Genomic DNA, 22,271 nt, shown 5'->3' with positions numbered 1-22,271 from the left:
TATGGACTTGACCACCAAAACTTAACCTTATTCACTGATCCATGAAATGAGGTTGAGGTCAAGTGAAAACTGTTTGACGAGCATGAGGACCTTGCAAGGTAGGCACATACCAAATATAGTTATCCTATTACTTATAATAAGAGAGAATTTAACATTAACTTTTTTTTTTTCAAGTAGTTGCTGAACCATGAAAATGAGGTCAAGGACATTGGACATGTGACTGACAGAAACTTCGTAACATGAGGCATCCATATACAAAGTATGAAGCATCCAGATCTTCCACCTTCTAAAATATAAAGCTTTTAAGAAGTTAGCTAACGCCGCCGCCGGATCACTATCCCTATGTCGAGCTTTCTGCAACAAAAGTAGCAAGCTCGACAAAAACCTGTATTATACAAAGTGCATTGATGCAAAAATAATAACAACAGTACTATAGTTGAAGAGTTGCAGACGTCAATTGGAAATTTGTCAGTCGTAAAATGCAGTATAACCGGCAACTCTTCAAAAACAGTACAGTTATTCCTATTCAAATGTATTACAAAAAGAAATAATAATACACCAAAGCTTGAAAAAATGTATAAAATTAAAATGAAATAAATTTCTGACAGCAAAATTTCATGTCAGAAGGGTTTTGGAGCATTAATGTCATGGCAAAAATGACATACCCTATGTCTTGCCTGGGACTGCTGCTGGCAATGTTAAAGTGTAATGTTGACTTACAATAATACAAGTACAGTTTTCAGTATTAATACAGAAAAATTTAGAAGAAAATATAAAAACTTTTCTCTGGGTACTTTCTCTTGATTATGAAGAAGCTTCTATTCAAGTTGTGTAAAATTTTCATGAAGGTTTATTTGACAAAGTGTTTCAAGTTTTAAATTTTTAACCATAGGCTATACCTAAATGTTGACTGCAGATTTTTCAATAGCGGCCAACTTGAGCCATGTATACCATAAGTGAAAAGCATGATTATAGTGGCTATACCTTAAACAGTATATCTGTACACATAGCTTTTCCATGAGTAATGATAGGTTCCTGGTCTTCTCTGGTTCCATCCCAACAGTCTAATTCTACACATCTAAAATATACATCATATTACTACTTAAATACCAACAAAGTTTTGGGATAAACGTCAAGGAGATATCATCTCAAACGGAAAAAAGCATATCTAGAGTCTTCACCAGTAAATTGTAATCTTTATACACCGTCTTTTGCCAGCCAAGAAATGAATTATCAGCATGAACCCATGTAATAATTATAAATGTAATCATTCTCTTATCTGTTCTGGTGATTGGTGGAATGTTGATAATTTGGTAACCAGATGTATCTTTACTAGCATATTTACAAATAAAATGCTCCGCAGGGCGCAGCTTGATACGACCGCAGAGGTCGAACCCTGAACAGTTGGGGCAAGTATGGACACAACATTCAAGCTTGATACAGCTCTGAATTTGGATTGTGATTAAATATTTGACACAGCATAGGTTTCTGACACAGAATGAATGTGGTCTAAGAACTTAAAAATTTTAAATTGGACATTCACCTATTATGGTCCAATATCCAAAATCTAAATACATGGTTAGATTCAGCATATCAAAGAACCCCAAGAATTCAATTTTTGATGAAATCAAACAAAGTTTAATTTTGGACCCTTTTGACCTCAATGTGGACAAATGATAACGGGGCCCAAAAATCAAAAATCTAAATACATGGTTAGATTCAGCATATCAAAGAACCCCATATATTCAATTTTTGTTGAAATCAAACAAAGTTTAATTTTGGACCCCGATTTGGACCAACTTGAAAACTGGGCCCATAATCAAAATACTAAATACATGTTTAGATTCAGCATATCAAAGAACCCTAAAAATTCAATTTTTGTTAAAATCAAACTAAGTTTAATTTTGGACCCTTTGGACCTTAATGTAGACCAATTTGAAAACGGAACCAAAAATTAAGAATCTAAATACACGGTTAGATTCGGCATATCAAAGAACCCCAATAATTCAATTTTTGACGAAATCAAACAAAGTTAAATTTTGGACCCTTTGGACCTCAATGTGGACCAATTTAAAAACGGGGCCCAAAATCCAAAAACTTAATACACGGTTAGATTCAGCATATTAAAGAACCCCAAGAATTCAAGAATAAAACCCCATTGAAATTGATCAAGTTATATACAATTTATACGAAGTATCTTCTTTTGCACAATACTGTGCAATTGAATATTTCTTGCTATTGCGCAATACTGTACTATTGACAATTTCTGGCTATTGCGCAATATTGTGCTTTGGATATTTCTTGCTATTGCGCAATACTGTGCAATTGAAGATTTCTTGCTATTGCGCAATACTGTGCAATTGAAGATTTCTTGCTATTGTGCAATACTGTGCAATTGAAAATTTCTTGCTATTGCACAATACTTATTATATAATAACTTACACATCCTGTTTGGTGTGTATCTCCTACCATATCATTATTATTTGCTTTTAAATATAAATCAGTAATAACCAACTTAAAATGGAAAATTTTAAAAGAAAAAAAAAAAAAAAGAAAAAAAAAAAAATCCCCCCCCAAAATTTTTTGAACCCCCTTATGATTCATCACCCCCAAACTCAATCCCAGCCTTCCCTTTGTGGTATGGTACCTTGCAGTACAATTTCAGAGAGATCCATACACTTGAACAAAAGTTATTGTCTGGAAACTAGAATAATGCTTATTTTTGGCCCCTTTTTGGCCCCCAATTCCTAAACGTTTCGGGCAATTACCCCCAAACTCAATTCCAGCTTTCCCTTTGTGATATGGAACCTTGTAGTACAATTTCAGAAATATCCAAACACTTACACACAAGTTATTGTCATAAAACTAGAAAAATGCTTGTTTTTTGCCCCTTTTTTGGCCCCTAATTCCTAAAATTTTGAGACAATTACCCCCAAAATCAATCCCAGCATTCCTTTTGTGATATGGAACCTTGTGGTACAATGTCAGAGATATCCATACACTAACTCACAAGTTATGTCTGGAAGTTACAAAAATGCTTATTTTTGGCCCCTTTTTGGCCCCTAATTCCTTTACTGTTGGTACCATAACCCCCCAAATCAATCCCAACCTTCCTTTTGTGGTATTGAACCTTGTGGTAAAATTTCATAGAGATCCATTCACTTAAACTAAAGTTAGAGTGCGAAAACCAATGTGTCTTCGGACGAAGACGACGCCAACGTCATACCAATATACGACCAAAAAATTTTTAATTTTTGCGGTCGTATAAAAACAATAAGAGATACTGTTATGAAAATGCATGATATAAGGAGTTTCTTATCTCTAACGTGGACTGTTATTTTTTAGTACTTTTTTATATGCTATGAATACTTTATGTAGAAATTCCTTAATTCAGGTGGTATTCATCAGTACTTTAGAGGGGTGATGCATATTAATAAAAGGGCTGTGAATATGCAGATAGCATTAGTTAAATATGCAGTTTTTATCTCTTGCTTAGAAGCTTGCATTTAAATAGATAGTTGCACAAGTTAAACTTAAAAACCGTATATTTTATATCATAGTAAGGTCAAATTGGCTTGTTTTTGTTACATAATTACAAGACAGTTAAGACTATATCTCATTATTACTTAGCCTTCAAGATACTATATTCAGTAGATGTATTGTATCATCTATAGTTGCTTAAATCCAAATGATTTGGTCGCTGGTGGAAAGTCAACTCATTGGCAATCATACCACATATTGTCGTCCTGAACATGCATGAAATATTTGCCACTGGACTTTAAGCAACCAACAATCAATCAATCTTATCTTTATATATCTACCCTACATATGTTTCTCCACACTAACAGAAACAATGATGTTTTCTCACCTGCAACCAGCCAATAATGTCTGCCTATACATTTCTACAGAAGACCTGCCACCAAACTGACGTCCACTTAAATATGTATTATGTGATGAGTTTATATAATAATGTGATAATGGCTGATCCATATCCATATAAATGTCTAATCTATCAAGGAATACAGGAGCATTTTCATCGGACATTAAATATCGACAAAAACCATCCAGACTTAACCATTCTGAAATAAAATGAATGAAAACATTACAATTAAGATCTTTTAAGTTTACTACACATATTTATAGTTCAGGGTCATGAATTTGGCCATTTGTGAGAAAGAAGCAGAGCTGTGCAAGAACAAGGTGTTTGAATGTAGATATTTTAGAAAATATGTCATGCTTAGGATTTTTACAATTTTGAAAAATAAAGACTAAACAGAACTATAAACTTTTTTCAGTACATATAATTTTTCTAGATTTTTTTTTTCTAATATGCAATAAGGACATATTGTTTAAAAAAAAATTGGTTCAGCATGATATTGATACATTTTTCTTGGTAAATATTGACCTTTTTCTTTTTCTTTATCACCAGAACGGTTCCTTTCCTATATACCAACATAAATAAATTTTTTCTTCATTAAGTTTTTCATATGCGTTTTATGAATGTTAATCAAAAGCTGTTAAGATGATTTTTCAATGATTTGGTCAATATTATGAATACAGGGTACATATTTTTTTTAGAAATTTAGTACAAATTTTGGTAAATTATGATTATCAATCATCAATTTCCACTTGAAGGCTGCACTTCTGTAAATATTGACAATGCAATTTCCCATAGGAACTCCTTTTACGGCTAAAACTGTGCCACTTTTACTATGAAGTTTCGTAAAAAAAATTATATCTTAGAATGGAAAGGTCATATGCCCTTTTTTCAAAGGTCAAAACATAGGGCTGTGCGGCATATTTTCAACATTTATATGCCCCGAACTTCTAAGAGTTTAAACTTATACTAAAATTCTGTACTACCCCTCCCTTCACTTTGGGTCTTCCTCAGAATTCAATTTGACTGCTATCCATGTGTATTTATACTGGTAACATGCCCAAGTTATGTCTCTATTAGATGAAACATAGAGATCATATCTGGGAACCAGTACGTAAACAAAACAAAATATCTATGAATATTATATATCTCCCAAAGAGAGGCGTAGTTTGTGAAACAGCTGTCTTTACAAAGTGCAACCTATAGCTAAGGTTAAATGGCAAAATATTCACTTATTCATGTAAAAGTTGCATTAATCTTACCTTGTTTTACATAGTCCAGATCCTTTTCATATGTATTAATTATTTGCAAAACCCGTTTTCTGTTGTAGTAAGGAAAAAGAATTTCATTTAATCTTGGATCTCTTTGTCTCTGGAATAAATATTTTAAATATACTTTATGTCAGCTAAAATCATTTAATTTGCTGATGAATTACAAACATTTGTATTAGAAAGAAAATATTTCTGTGCCATGAGCACACGATACTCACATTCCAAACAAGTATTTGAAGTATTTGATTAATATAGGATTTTAAAGTACTGTCCCATATTACCCCAAAATGACTAAACACATAACAATTTAAATATTTGACTTTGTATATGTTTATTTTGATCTGAGTTGTAAAATACAGACAGTGAGAAGTATTTAAGCAAAATAATATTCTATAAAAATCTTTCATTGACTACTGTATTTGTATCAGAACCATAATTGACAATAATTAGCCAAAATAATAACTACAACATATAATCAAAGCCTGAAAGGCTGTTAAAGCAATTGCTGCCTAGTTAATGTTATTGTGACTTTTATCTTTCATCCACATGTAAAAGAACTAGACATCATTGAGATGGGAGCCATCTCTGTGGGCCCCGCTGTAAATAACAAGTTACTATTTACATAGGACATGGGGTTGTCAACTGAAACCAAAGTTTTTGACCTTGAACTTTGACCTAGGAAGTTGTACAAACATTATGACACACCCTCTGGTGTTGGTTATTATACATGTCAAGTATAAAGTATGAAATTATAACGGTTCTCTAGATACAGAAGGGACACAATTTGTTATGGACGGAGGGACAGACAGACAGACTGATCACTATAGGGCAACCAACCACTAGGAGGGGCCCTAATTAAACATGACATGAGTCTATCTAGTGAGAAGTAAGGATGTTTAAACCTTGTACCAATAAAAGACTTATCCAGCAGAAAGTCCTATTTACAATGACTAACATTTTCCATAGGGACAACACATTTACCCAGCTTCTGATGGAGGCAAATATATTTGCAGAAACGTATAAATCCTGAAAAAATCATAACAGATTAGCCCCTTGTAGGGTGTTTATTACTGGGCAATTATTTACCTCACAATCCACCTGGTATCATAATCTTTACTGATTTTATTCTAATTTTAATTATCATAATTGGTTTAAATTTGACCATTCAGTTGATGATTTCAACTTTTGTGACGTGAGTATTCTACCAAACTTTAGTTTTTTTTAAAATAAGAATCATTCATTCATACATACCGATTAAAGATTTAAAGATTGGACCGGCTTCTGAAATTTTCATCAAATGCACGTAAACTGTTACCTGTGAACTGGCTCAGGCTTTACCCCTTTCAGTAGTCAGTACTATTGACATTGTTGTGTAAATTATATAACACAACCGATTTTAAATAAAGAAATCAGTTATCAGAGTTCCAATGTCCCCCGTGTTGCACATATTTTATCTTTCCAAGGGCAATAACTAAAAAAAGTACTTTTTTTTTTGTCCTTTAAAACAATATATAAATATCTTTGAGAAATGAAGGCTTCAGAGCAAATGCAATGCGATTTCTGTTATAATTAATTTTTCCAAGGGGCATAACTCGTTTATTTGATCAGCACTTATTTTCAAAAGTGTCAAAGACATTGCTGATATAAACCTATGATATATGTTTCATAAAATTCTGGCAAGAATTGTACACATGAGAGCGCTAACAATGCAATTTTCCATATAATCAAAATTTACAAGGGCATAACTCTTTTAAAAATAATAATTGGCACTGATTTACCAACTCATCCAAGACATTGCTAATATAAACCTATGATGTAAATTCCATAAAAATCTGGCAAGAATTGTACACATGAGAGCGCTAACGATTCAATTTTCCATATAATTAATGTTTCCAAGGGGCATACCTCTTTTAAAAATTATTGATCCGCACTAATTTTCATCATTATGGCATTTGACACAATCTCCAGAAGTAACCTTGATCAGTTGATTATTATATAATTTGTATACAGAGTGGAGTCAATCAGTATCAATCAGCAATTAAGGAAGCCCTTAATAAATAACAGGGTTCCTAATTTCATGAAAGTATTTAAAACATGGTAAGTGTAATCAGAATGTGTAAATCGTGCTACTTTTAAAACAAAAACTCTGAGATTAGATTACATTACTATAACGTGTGTAGTGATTTTACGATAATTTTATGAATGAACAAGAGCAAATTAGTCTCTTTCAAAAATAAAGACAAATAAAACAACATAAAGCTGTATAAGGGATGATTCAGTCAAATTTTCAATATTAAATCAACAACTGACATAATTCGATATTTTGTTGAAGCATCTCAAAAACAAAATCGCAGATATGAAAAATGCACTTTTCACTCGGACTTCTACATTCTTTGATAGTCAAACGGTTGTCACCTTAAATACAAAAATACATCTACAAGAACATTTGTTGAGACTTTGAAACTTCACAAACCCACTGTTGTTTTTCAACTGTTTTTGTTAATGTATGTCATTAGAAAACATACATAGGATTTTTAGAATAACAGACAAGGAATCTGCTCAAAAACTTTGGCTTGATCTGGGTCACAAAAAAGGCTATACGCCATAGCATTAAAGCAATTGCTTGAAAAAACAAACAGCTGCTTCAAGAGTGCAAGATACACCCTTTATTCTTCATATTGAAATCTTTCTAAAATAAAATGCTCCGCTGGGCGCAGCTTGATACGACCGCAGAGGTCGAACCCTGAACAGTTGGGGCAAGTATGGACACAACATTCAAGCTTGATACAGCACTGAATTTGGATTGTGATTAAATATTTGACACAGCATAGGTTTCTGACAGAATTAATGTGGTCTAAGAACTTAAAAAAATTTAATTTACCTATTCAAACCATATCATTATTATTTGCTTTTATATATAAATCAGAAATAACCAATTTAAAATGGAAAATTTTAAAGAAATAAAAAGGAAAAAAAATCCCCCCCCCCCCAATTTTTTTAACCCCCTTATGATTCATCACCCCCAAACTCAATCCCAGCCTTCCCATTGTGGTATGGTATCTTGCAGTACAATTTCAGAGAGATCCATACACTTGAACACAAGTTATTGTCTGGAAACTAGAAAAATGCTTGTTTTTGGCCCCTTTTTTGCCCCAAATTCCTAAACATTTAGGGCAATTACCCCCAAACTCAAACCCAGCTTTCCCTTTGTGATATGGAACCTTGTAGTACAATTTCATAAAGATCCATACACTTACACACAAGTTATTGTCCTGAAACTAGAAAAATGCTTGTTTTTTGCCCCTTTTTGGTCCCTGATTCCTAAAATTTTGAGGCAATTATCCCCAATTTCAATCCCAGCCTTCCCTTTGTGGTATGGTACCTTGAAGTACAATTTCAGAGAGATCCATACACTTGAACACAAGTTATTGTCTGGAAACTAGAAAAATGCTTATTTTTGGACCTTTTTGGCCCAAGTTCCTAAACATTTTGGTCAATTATCCCCAAACTCAATTCCAGCTTTCCCTTTGTGATATGGAACCTTGTAGTACAATTTCAGAAAGATCCATAGACTTACACACAAGTTATTGTCATGAAACTAGAAAAATGCTTGTTTTTTGCCCCTTTTTTGCCCCCTAATTCCTAAAATTTTGAGGTAATTACCCCCAAAATCAATCCAAGCATTCCCTTTGTGATATGGAACCTTGCAGTACAATTTCAGAGAGATCCATACACTTGAACACACAAGTTATTGTCTGGAAACTAGAAAAATGCTTATTTTTGGCCCCTTATTCCTAAACATTTTGGGCAATTACCCCCAAACTCAATTCCAGCTTTCCCTTTGTGATATGGAACCTTGTAGTACAATTTCAGAAAGATCCATAGACTTACACACAAGTAATTGTCATGAAACTAGAAAAATGCTTGTTTTTTGCCCCTTTTTTTTGCCCCTAATTCCTACAATTTTGAGGCAATTACCCCCAAAATCAATCCCAGCATTCCCTTTGTGATATGGAACCTTGTGGTACAATGTCAGAGAGATCCATACACTAACACACAAGTTATGTCTGGAAGTTACAAAAATGCTTATTTTTGGCCCCTAATTCCTTTACTGTTGGTACCATAACCCCCAAAATCAATCCCAACCTTTCTTCTGTGGTATTGAACCTTATGGTAAAATTTCATAGAGATCCATTCACTTAAACTAAAGTTAGAGTGCGAAAACCAATGTGTCTTCGGACGAGGACGATGACGACGACGACGTCATACCAATATACGACCACAAAATTTTTTTGCGGTTGTACAAAAATGGAATATTTAGAAGATTTAGTATTTAGAAGTCAGGAAAATATTATGTATATTCAAACTGAAATGGTTTTAAATGGTTTTTAAACTTACATCATTAAAGAAAGGTACAAGCTGAGGAATGGTCAAATAGGTTCTGTTTGTTCCACCATTTCTACAAAACATTTATAATATAAAAAAATACTGATTTAATATTTATATCAAAAGAACCTGTCATCATTGAATGAATGAATGAATCTTTATTGCATTAGCAACAACATTGCTTTAGCAAAATAACAAGGTATATACATATATGACAAATATGACAGAATACAGAGAACAATTAAATAATGCAGAGATAACTTACACATACATACATTTGTACAACATATCATTAAACTGAGATAATTTGTGATCTTAATTTCCATAACGCCATTAAATAATTACAGTTTCTTTGTTAAGCTTTTTAACCCAGCTTGTAACAATAACAAAAAAATTTGGCTTTTGTGTATTTGGCCATGAACAACAATATTTTAGCAAAAAGTTACATCTAAGAGTTCTATATACAGGACAAATCACCACAAAATGGTATTCATCTTCAATATTGTTCATTTCACAACATATACAAAATGATTATTTCTAGGAATATTGTCATAGCGACCTGATTCTAAATTTAATCTTAAACTTCCATTTTGTAATTTGTTAAGTATATTGGTATCAAAATCATATTGCAAATAATTCTCCATACAAAAATCTAATTTAAAACATTTATTTTTCAAAAGCATTAATATTAGCTTATCACCTATTAGCTATTTCAAAATTATCAGTTTTAAGGTGTGCAGGTTTCTAAAATTACTATTTGCTTTCTTAATATTTTCTGCTAATTGTGCCACATTTTCATCTTGAACTTCATACTACCTCAGACAGGCCACAAAATTAAAAAAAAATCTAACAAGAGACCAAATGACAAAGAAATTAACTATTACTTTCTGTTCAAAGGGAAATAACTCGAATTCATACAATAAAAATACATTTTGCTACTGAAAGGTCTAAAATTCAACAACGAGAACAGCTAAAATCATGAAAATTGAATTTGACCTTCATTTAGTCACAGGAAACAATATATCTAAATTTGAAAAGATTTCGTCAAAGGATTTTCATGTTAATGAACGGACACTGTGTGGCAGCGGCCCGCCCACCGTCGTACATCCCCAAATCAATAACCGATCTTTCCAAAATCCAAATAATCAGAATACAATACCTCTAGCTTGTCTGCTGATATTTTTATCAAAGGCAAGACAATGAAACTGCATACATTTGATATAAAATAAATCGGGAATGTGATGCCACCGCTTGCATATAACGTCATAAAGGGACATAACTCAAGAACTGCAAAAGTGATGCTACCCAAATTTGTACTTAATCTCTGAGTTTTGTGGTATTAAGCATTGTGTATAAGCTTCATAACATTTGTTTGGGCAAACTTAAGTTAGAGAAGGGAAATGAAAAATTCAGCAATTTTTCAATTAGTAAAGGGGCATAACTCTAGAACGGTAACAGTTAAGGCACCAAAACTCAATGATCTGTGTTTTGTGGTAAAAAGCATTGTGCATAAGTTTCATAACATTTGTTTGAGGCAAACTAAAATTAGAGAATGGAAACCAATTTTGGGGCGTACAGACGGACAAGGGTAAAACTTAATGCCCCCACTGCTACGGCAGGGGCATAAAAATAGCAAATGTTTTTGCTAATCAATGAGCGAATTCTAACCATTTTGGGTCAAAGGATAATTTTTGATTTGAGGAGTCTTTTGTCATGACATGATAACTTACTATAGTTGTAACTGAAGTTAAGCAAAGTAACTAGAATGACATTTTTTTAATGAATAGGTCATATATTCCTTGTAGTTTAGAATATTTAGTATTGGTTAATACAAATACTTCTTTGGTTGAACTCTATATGCCTCATTACTAACAATTATCAACGTAATACTTACAGTTCTTTAAATAAATCTTCAATGTCTGTCCTAGGGCAAATCTTGTGATAAAATTCATAAAATTTTTCAAAAGTGAAATCAGCAGGTTCTATTTCATCACACTGAAAACAAAATCAAAAGTTTAATTTAATTAATATTATTTTATCTTTATTCCTTGGTTTAATAATACTCACTTACCCAGTGGCATCCTTTGATATATAACTTGATGTAATTTTATACATATTATTATCGATTGCTAAAGCATTTTTTTTTTAATATCCTATTCAGTATTCTTGTTAGGAATCATTTTAATTTTGTAAGTAGATGTGTTCCATTTTCCAACTTTTATTTTTCAGCAATGTCAATACTAAACAATATTATGCTAGCTTTGTTGATATAATGAACAGTAAGATACAAAGAAAGTAAGAATTCATGGTAATAAAAATTATTTGTCATCTATAGTACCATAAAGATAGGCAAATTATAAATCCACAAAAATCATATACCAATCAAACAATAATAATAAACTGCTTCGCTGAGCGCAGCTGGATACGCCCGCAGAGGTCCAACTCTGAACAGTTGGGGCAAAAATGGACACAATATTCAAGCTTGATACAGGTCTGAATTTGGATTGTAATTAAATATTTGATATATCATAGGTTTCTGAATAAATGTAGTCAAAGAACTTGAAATTGGTTATATGAAAGATTTCTTGCTGTTGTGCAATACTTAGTAAATCTGTTGTCAGACTATAAACAAATAAAATCTTATAACTCGGAAACGTAAAATTGAAAATTTTTAAAAATCAAAAGGGAGCTTACAAAAATAGATATAAACAATTTACCAAAGTTTCATAAAAAATGCTGAAGTTATTTTGGAGTTATTGTCCGGAAACTGGAAAATCCCCCTTTTTGTAATGAATAAAACCCCATAAATCAGAAACATATAGTCTGAAATTCATAAAAATCAAAAGGGAGCTCATGTCAATAGAAATAAACAATTCACCAAAGTTTCTTGCAAATTGGTGAAATTGTTTTTGTGTTATTGTCTGAAAACTGGAAAATCACCCCTTTTTTAATAAAACCCCAAAACTCTGAAATGGTAAATCCAAAATTTATAAAAAACAAAAGGGAGCTCACGTCAATAGATATGAACAATTCATAAATGTTTCATGCAAACTGGTGAAATTTTTCTTGAGTTATTGTCCGAAAACTGGAAAATCCCCCTTTTTTAATGAATAAAACCCCAAAACTTGGAAATGGTAAATCTGAAATTTATAAAATAACCAAAGGGAGCTCACGTCAATAGATATAAACAATTCACCAAAGTTTCATGCATATTGGTTAAAGCGTTTTTGAATTAATGTCCGACATGTTGACGACAGACGGACGGACAGACGGTCAACGGTATACCATAATACGTCCCGTAAACGTGCGTATAAAAACTGGAACACAGAAAACTAAATGCATTCTCTTTAAATACCTTAATCAAAGTCATTGTTAAAAGGACAATTTACAATATAAACGTATGACACCCAATTCAGTGTGCATGACACATGCATCTATTTGAGGCTCCAGATCATATATTTGGGTAGCCACACTAATATTGTCTGGGAGCAAAAGGGCAGCCAAATCCATATAAAATGGAAATGCCAGCTAGAAAAGCTTTTAAGAAGTATACATTTAAAATATGTTCCTTGATTATGTTTTGTATCTGATTCCATCATACAATCTTTTATCAAATCTTCAATATTATAGCAACAATAGGTATTACTACAAATGACAAATCCTTTAGTGGTATTTACCAGGAATATCCAGTACAGAAAGATTCCAGACAAAAAAAATTACCTTGCCTCCTGGCAAACCAAGATCTTTTAAACATTGCATAATCATTTTTTCTGTTCTTCCAGAGGCAAATGTTCTTGTAATGCTGAAAAATATTTAAAAGTAACTTATCAAAAGTGACAGTGAGAATACATTATTAGGTTTATGGTGTTAAAATCATTCAATGTGAGCAGAGTCAAAATATAAGGATTAGTTTAGCAAGCCAATCACAAAATAATAGTTACATAAAATGTTCTATAAAAAAAAATTAAATTCCAAGGCAGTTTTACATTTGTTGCTAGTAAAATTTTATAATCAAAATTCTTGTGAGAATTAAAAGATAAAGATTGCATTTGTTTTGCAATGGGAACTTAAAATTGAACATTGCATTGGAATCCAATCCTATGAATTGGAGATATCTTACTTTGTCTACAATTGTCTTTGGTTCAACTACAATTATGGATGAAGGAAGACAACTCTATTTCTAAATATTACTTTTACAATGACATCACTTATATTCACCATCAACCACTTATGTAATTATGGTTATACACATCATTTTGTAACTTGAATACCTGAGTGTATATTTCATTGATAAATTTCTTGAAATATTCATGAATTATATGATTTTTATAATTATATGATTTTTAGAATTATATGATTTTTAGAATGTTGTACTCAATGCACAGTTGTTTTTTTTATTATCTCCAAGCAATTGATAAAGTCAGGAAAATTAAGACAGCCCTTAAGGGTTGTGATTGCAAACTTACTAAAAAAAATATCAGGATTCAAAACAAACTAAGGTTCTGTATATGTACATGTTTTACAAAGTAAAATTGACAAATTTAAATGCCTTGTCTATTGCTAAAACCCTATGTTGCCCTCAAGATATCTTTTCTGGTGTTGATAGCTTGCTGCCTTCCTACTATCATAGGTGGGGCATAAAAATCTACCAAATAACATCCCCAAGATGTTCATAAGACATTAGTCTGTTAGCTATCAGTACTTGCAGTTTAGTAAAAAAACTAAAGTTAGAGAACGGAAACCAACTTTGGGACGTACGGACGGACAAGGGTAAAACTTAATGCCCCCTCCGCTGCGGCGGGGGCATAAAAACTGTCTCATATTGAGATTCGTCATTAATATTTAGATAATGAGCCAAGGCTTTGCCTAAATAGATATTTTTGCGACAAAATGTATTTTACAAAGATGTTAATGAGTGTCAAATATCTTTTGGGGTAAAGCCTTGAAATATATCTATTTTATCCAAAAACTATGCTATAATTTATATTTTTAGGTCAAATATGTCAATTTTCATGTGTTTATGATGTAATAGTGACATCACAAGTTACCTTTCTGCACCAGATTATATTAACCAGCTCATTTTTCAATAGAATTGAAATAAATGTAAAATGCTTGTGACACCTACCTTCTGACTGGAATCTTTCCACTTGGATTCACCATTAAACATAATTTGAGCCAACTGAAAAGAAACAAAATGTTTTGATATCTCTGTAACACACAAATGTTACTTTTCTATGGTTTTGTTACATTAAGTCTGTCTGAATCCTGACACATACTCTGTGTAATTCCTGTTCAGAGATATGTCTAAAAGTCTATTTGAAAGAAGTCATTAAAGTATCAACAGCATAAACCTATGTGACAGTTTTCCATGAAATAAGTAATGCTTTCCATGGAGATCAAAAGTACAGCAGGAAAACAATGGCAGGTGATTCCTGTTTCTTATTTGTAAGAGTCAAAATATATTAAGGACTGACTAGTCTAAAAATCACAAGATATCAATTGTGACTTACATTTTCATAACAATCGGATATTGTTTTCCATTAAAAACAAGATGGTAACGCTGAAATGTCTCCCCTGATTTACTGATTAAAATAAATTTATATCTTTGATAAAGTTTTACTACAAGTATCACAAAAGCAACAAGCAATTATCCATGTTAATGAAGTCAAGGTCATATACACTCTGCCAAATGGACATGTACACTTTACAATCATTCAATACACCAAATATTGTTGACCTATTGCTTAAAGTAACTGAGAAACAGACTTAACAATGAAAACATTTAAACATTGATCAATGAACAATGAAAATGAGTTTGGTCGGATGAACCCTGCCAGACTGACATGTATATCTTAAAATCATTCTTTACAACAAATATAGTACACCTATTGCTTAAAAAACAGACTTAACCACACAAACTTAACATTGACCAATGAACCATGAAAATTAGGTCACGTCAGATGAACCCTGTCTAACAGACATGTAGACCTTGCAAGGATTCTACAATGGCATATACCAAATATATGTATCCTATAACTCATAATGAGGGAGAAATTAATTCTCTTGGTATTAATATTGCATTCCAAGCTTGTGCAATATGATATATTGTGGGGGAAAATATTCCTCAATATTAGTTAAAAAAAAATTATTTTATTAAAACTTGACTGGCTTTGGTGGATGCAAAGTTTAAGATGACATGGTATTTTCTTTGACAAATTAGTATGTCTATGCATTTAAAAGAACAATCAATCATCATGCCAAAAATTAGTTCACTTAGGCAAATAAAATGAGAGAATATAACATGAATATCATGGGATTATAACAGACTTGAGAAAATATATGAAACTAAGTCAAAGCTGATGTCCCTTGCTAAATATTCAATAAATCTTTACCAGTAGGAAACAGTGATTAACTAATGTCTTTTTCTTTGTTTATTGATCACTGTTTTTGGTTATCAAATCTTAAGCTAAATGAAAAAGAATTTTATAAAAAACCAATATGGTTTCCTTTTTTAGTTCAAGTTTCATGTAAATATCAACATAAAAATACAGGATTCCATATCCTTTAATGAACTTGAACTTTCAAAGAGTCCTGATAAGTTAAATTCTAAACTTTACACGAATACTTCAATTTTTGTAAAGACATGTCATTTCAATTCACTGCTTTGAATTCCTGTAAAGCAAAATAACATTATACAACAGGAAAATACAGCTGACAAATCATTAAAAGCAAAATTTTCCTATAGTAAAGCCAATTCAAATGTCACAGCTTGGTGACAACTGCAAATAAAATTGTGTAGTATAATGAAAACATGAAGGAATTGTTCATCTTCTGACATTCTACATGTTCTGGCAAAGACATGCAACAGGGAAATCTATATTTAATTATCCATACTATAGTTTACATGATTGTAACACCAAGAGAGTAATGACAGATTTGTAAGACTCAAATTAACATTTACAATTCTCCATTGAGGAACATTTAATATAAATGGTAGGAGAGATTATGTTACATTATTTGGTATTTAGTACTTTTGTTATGGTTTGTACTCTTGATTAACCCAATATTCAGGATTTTCCTGTCTCTAAACAACATTTGAAGCAGCAGAAAAATGAAAAGGTACTCAGAAAAATTAATTATATGAGGAATTATTCCATGATCAATTCACTTTAGGCACTATCTCTATGTATGATCAGTCAAAGAAGTATTACAATACAAAACTAGAGGCTCTCAAGAGCCTGTGTCGCTCACCTGTATTTACTGATGCTTTGGAAATCATGTAAAATAAGGTTAAAATCATAATTAATAGTATTAGATATTAGATATTATAATGATAGCTAAGATAATAACAAATAAACAGCTGCGCCATGAGCGCATGATACGCCCGTTGTCTTGTGTGTGAATTTTTATGCAATAAGCATAAATAGTTTCTGACATACGGCGTGACATGCGAAAACCCCCTTTTTTTTTTACAAAAAACTCAATATCTCTAAAATAAAATTTTGAATCAAAACCAAAAAGTATACAGATCTTTAGATTAATATAACTAAGAAGTGTGTAAAATTTTAAGTAATAATCATAAATCGTTTTTGAGATACGGCGCGACATGTGAAAACCCCCCTTTTAAAAAAAAAAAAAATCAATATCTCAAAAATAAAATTTTGAATCAAAACCAAAAAGTATACAGATCTTTAGATTAATATAACTAAGAAGTGTGTAAAATTTTAAGCAATAATCATAAATCGTTTTTGAGATATGGCGCGACATGTGAAAAACCCCTCCCCCTTTTTTTACAAAATACTCAATAACTCAAAAATAAAATTTTGAATCATCACCAAAAAGTATACAGATCTTAAGGTTAATATGACTAAGAAGTGTGTAAAGTTTTAAGCAATAATCATAAACTGTTTTTGAGATACGGCGCGACATGTGAAAACCCTTCCCCCTTTTTTAACAAAATACTCAATATCTCTAAAATAAAATTTTGAATCATCACCAAAAAGTATACAGATCTTAAGATTAATATAACTAAGAAGTGTGTAAAGTTTTAAGCAATAATCAAAAATTGTTTTTGAGATACGGCGCGACATGTGAAAAAAAACACACACCTGTTTTAGTTACTAAGTCCGATAACTCAAAAAGTTTTAATCTTATTTTCACCAAAAAGTATACAGATCGTTTGACCATCATAAGAAACAACTATGTTAAGTTTCATGAAATTTGGATAAGTCATTCTCAAGTTACGGTGCCACATGTTTACGCCGGACAGACAGACGGACGGACACCGGATATTTGTATTCCATAATACGTCCCGTCAAAAATTGACGGGCGTATAAAAACTGCAAAATTTTTGTAAAAAATTACTAACTCAGGGGCAGCAACCCAACAACGGGTTGTCGGATTTGTCTGAAAATTTCAGGGCAGATAAATCTAAATCTGATGAACATTTTTGCCACCTGTCAGATTTGCTCTAAATGCTTTAGTTTCAGAGATATAAACCAAAAACTGCATTTTACCCCTATGTTCTATTTTTAACCAAGTCGGCCATGATGGTTGTCGGGGTCATCGGACAAATTTTTTAAACTAGATACCCTAATAATTATTATGGCCAAGTATGGTTAAATTTGTCTCAGTAGTTTCAGAGAAGAAGATTTTTGTAAAAGATTACAAAAATTTACAATAAATTGTTAAAAATTGACTATTAAGGGCAATAACTCCTAAAGGGGTCGACTGACAATTTTGTTTATACAACTTATTTGTAGATCTTACTTTGCTGAACATTATTGCTGTTTACAGTTTATCTCTATCTATAATAATATTCAAGATAATAACCAAAAACTGCAAAATTTCCTTAAAATTACCAATTCAGGGGCAGCAACCCAACAACAGGTTGTCAGATTTGTCTGAAAATTTCAGGGCAGATAGATCTTGACCTGATAATCAGTTTTACCCTATGTCAGATTTACTCTAAATGCTTTGGTTTCAGAGATATTAGCCAAAATCTACATTTTACCCCTATGTTCTATTTTTAGCCATGGCAGCCATCTTGGTTGGTTGGCAGGGTCATCGGACACATTTTAAAAACTAGATACCCTAATGATGATTGTGGCCAAGTTTGGTTAAATTTGGCCCAGTGGTTTCAGAGGAGAAGATTTTTGTAAAAAGCTAACGACGACGACGACGACAGACGACAGACGACGGACGCCATTGAAGTGATGAGAAAAGCTCACTTGGCCCTTCAGGCCAGGTGAGCTAATAAAATAAAATGCTCCGCTGGGGCGCAGCTTGATACGACCGCAGAGGTCGAACCCTGAACAGTTGGGGCAAGTATGGACACAACATTCAACTTGATACAGCACTGAATTTGGATTGTAATTAAATATTTGACACAGCATAGGTTTCTGACACAGAATGAAAGTGGTCTAAGAACTTAAAAATTTTCAATTTACCTATTCATACATGTGATGGACTGTGAAACTCAGATCAGGAGATTGGGAAATTTTGGTCAGGAGATTAGGACTCAGATCAGGAGGTTTTTAATCGACATTAATTTTGTTGTAAATGTAACCGTGTGCTGTAAAAATGGTCTTTTAAAGTGTGTTTTCTTCAACTTTCCAACCAATTTATTATGTTTATAGTACCCTTGTACTTATAAAGTTTCTCCATCTTTATATTCTACATGTTCAATCTAACATTGTTTTTTTCCAGTATGTTTTTTAAATTTTTTACTTCATATTCTATAAAACAATCATTGCAACCAGAACATTTGTTTAGCTGTCTGCAAATAGTTTTTATTTTTTTTTTTTTCTCTTGCAAATAGTTTTTATTTGCAAACTCAGAAATTCATTCTATCTGTAAAGTTAGGGTCATAGTTATTATATAAATTTCAATTTAAGCCTTAAAAGGAAGTATAGAATCCTCAAATAATTTTCAAATTATTATTTTTTTATTTGTCCTAAGACATTTAAAATCATTTAATAACCATCCTTTTATGATTATTTGTTCAATTTATATTTTATTTATATTCTTTTAAAAATTTTCATTATTAAAAGGAAAGTAACTTAAAACAGGATAAATCAAGGGAAGTAACCCAATAAATACAGTTTTTGTTACACAACGGCAGTTAGCCTGAGGTAAAAATCGTTGCTTACCAGTATGTTTGACACCCAAGCTGACAAGTGAAGCCATATAATTATGCATGTTAATTGATTTACAGGTAAAATATAACTTCAGGTAATGTCAGTTACACCAGATGCCTGAGATGTTATGTTGGGCAGAAATTTTTCATTCATGAAAAATTTCATACACGGGATTTTTTCAACGGGAGGGGGGGAGGAGACCCCTGAAAACGGGATTATTCTACTCCCGTCGGGAGGTTCACATGTATGCCTATTCAAACCATATCATTATTATTTGCTTTTATATATAAATCAGAAATAACCAATTTAAAATGGAAAATGTTAAAGAAAAAAAAGGAAAAAAAAAATCCCCCCCCCCCAATTTTTTGAACCCCCTTATGATTCATCGCCCCCAAACTCAATCCCAGCTTTCCCTTTGTGGTATGGTACCTTGCAGTACAATTTCAGAGAGATTCATATACTTGAACACAAGTTATTGTCTGGAAACTAGAAAAATGCTTGTTTTTTGGCCCCTTTTTGGCCCCAAATTCCTAAACATTTAGGGCAATTACCCCCAAACTCAAGTCCAGCTTTCCCTTTGTGATATGGAACCTTGCAGTACAATTTCATAAAGATCCATACACTTACACACAAGTTATTGTCCTGAAACTAGAAAAATGCATGTTTTTTTTGCCCTTTTATGGCCCCTAATTACTAAAATTTTGAGGGAAAACCCCCAAAATCAATCCCAGCCTTCCCTTTGTGATATGGAACCTTGTAGGACAATTTCATAAAGATCCATACACTTACAAACAAGTTATTGTCATGAAACTAGAAAAATGCTTGTTTTTTGCCCCTTTTTGGCCCCTAATTCCTAATATTTGGAGGAAATTACCCCAAAAATCAATCCCAGTATTCCCTTTGTGATATGGAACCTTGTAGTACAATTTCATAATTATCCATACACTTACAAACAAGTTATTGTCATGAAACTAGAAAAATGCTTGTTTTTTGCCCCTTTTTGGCCCCTAATTCCTAAAATTTGGAGACAATTACCCCCAAAATCAATCCCAGCATTCCCTTTGTGATATGGAACCTTGTGGTACAATGTCAGAGAGATCCATACACTTACACACAAGTTATGTCTGGAAGTTACAAAAATGCTTATTTTTGGCCCCTTTTGGCCCCTAATTCCTTAACTGTTAGTACCATAACCCCCAAAATCAATCCCCACCTTCCTTTTGTGGTATTGAACCTTATGGTAAAATTTCAATGAGATCCATTCACTTAAACTAAAGTTAGAGTGCGAAAACTAATGTGTATTCGGACGACGACGCCGGACGACGACGACGACGACGCCAACGTCATACCAATATACGACCACAAAAATTTTTTTCCGGTCGTATAAAAAGTGGTAAAAGCTACAAATAAATTGCTTCGCTGAGCACAGCTGGATACGACCGCAGATGTCCAACCCTGAAAAGTTGGGGCCAAAATGGACACAATATTCACGTTGATACAGGTCTGAATTTGCTTGTAATTAAATTTTTGACACATAATAGGTTTCTGACACAGAATAACTGTAGTCAAAGAACTTCAAATTGGTTATATGATTTGAATTTATATTAAATTTTACACCGTTTTTTTGCGTTTGTGCAATACACTATGCTGTTGAATATTAACCCCCCAAAAAAAAATATTTGAAGACATTTTCTTTTAATTTCTGAAATCTGAAATGAGAAAAATTGTCCCCCTCCAATTTTTTTCACCTCCCCCCTTTCCCTTATTCCAAGAAATAATTTTTTCCCTCAAGTTATGGTCAGTATCTCAGACAATCATCATTTCTTAATACATAATTTACAAGCAGTGTAAGGGAGGTAATCAAACATTGTAATTTAAATTGATTGATTACCTCCCTTACATTGCTTTTAAATTGTCTCAATTGTCCTTTAACCAGAAAAACCCTTGTTTTTTTCTCTTTTTTTGCCCCTAATTCCTAAATGGTTTGAGCCATAACCCCCCAAAGTCAATCCTATCCATCCCTTTGTAGTATGGAAACTTGTGGTATAATTTCAGAGAGATTCATACACTTTAACACAAGTTATTGTCTGGAAACTACAAAAATGCTTATTTGGGCCCCTTTTTTGGCCCCTAATTCCTAAACAGTTGGGACCATAACCCCCAACATCAATCCTTCCTTTAGTGGTTATATACTTTTTAACTAGTGAACATTGTACTAAAATTTCTCTACAATGCTCAACTATGACTGAAGATTGACACTCCCAAATACGGTAAAATCATATGAATTTATTGTGGTCTTCAGAATTAAGGCCATAATTTTGTTTAGGGGCCAGCTGAAGCCCGCCTCTGGGTGCGGGATTTTCTCGTTGTATTGAAGACCCATTGGTGGCCTTCAGCTGTTTTCTACTCTTTGGTCAGGTTGTTGTCTCTTTTACACATTCCCCAATTCCATTCTCAATTTTATTTGTAAATTCAGACACAGACAGAAGAATCTTACCTGTTTAACCTGTGTTTTCTATTTTTGAAAGTGAAGGCATATTAGTTGACATTTAGGCTCATCAGACATATCCCTTCTGCTGACACATTGTTTTTCATTTA

The 22,271-nt window shown here is 32.4% G+C and overlaps 1 protein-coding gene across 4 annotated transcripts in view; it reads right to left on the bottom strand.

Moving 5' to 3' along the window:
* Window positions 1–22,271, bottom strand: part of LOC127738172 (1-phosphatidylinositol 4,5-bisphosphate phosphodiesterase beta-4-like) — a 130,554-nt gene that overhangs the window by 59,306 nt on the left and 48,977 nt on the right. For all 4 annotated transcript variants that reach the window (XM_052249318.1, XM_052249319.1, XM_052249317.1 and 1 more), the window contains exons 7-13: window positions 14,660–14,713; window positions 13,255–13,336; window positions 11,429–11,529; window positions 9,547–9,607; window positions 5,140–5,248; window positions 3,869–4,079; window positions 985–1,078 (exon numbers count right to left, since the gene is read on the bottom strand). In XM_052249318.1, the coding sequence (XP_052105278.1) occupies window positions 985–1,078; window positions 3,869–4,079; window positions 5,140–5,248; window positions 9,547–9,607; window positions 11,429–11,529; window positions 13,255–13,336; window positions 14,660–14,713 (712 nt within the window). The remainder of the gene's footprint in view (window positions 1–984; window positions 1,079–3,868; window positions 4,080–5,139; window positions 5,249–9,546; window positions 9,608–11,428; window positions 11,530–13,254; window positions 13,337–14,659; window positions 14,714–22,271) is intronic.

This window comes from Mytilus californianus, unplaced genomic scaffold (genome assembly GCF_021869535.1).
Source record: "Mytilus californianus isolate M0D057914Y unplaced genomic scaffold, xbMytCali1.0.p SCAF_4, whole genome shotgun sequence".
In the NCBI taxonomy this organism is placed as follows: Eukaryota; Metazoa; Mollusca; class Bivalvia; order Mytilida; family Mytilidae; genus Mytilus; species Mytilus californianus.
Note: the sequence above shows the minus strand (reverse complement) of the source record. Positions and strands in the feature narration are given on the sequence as shown.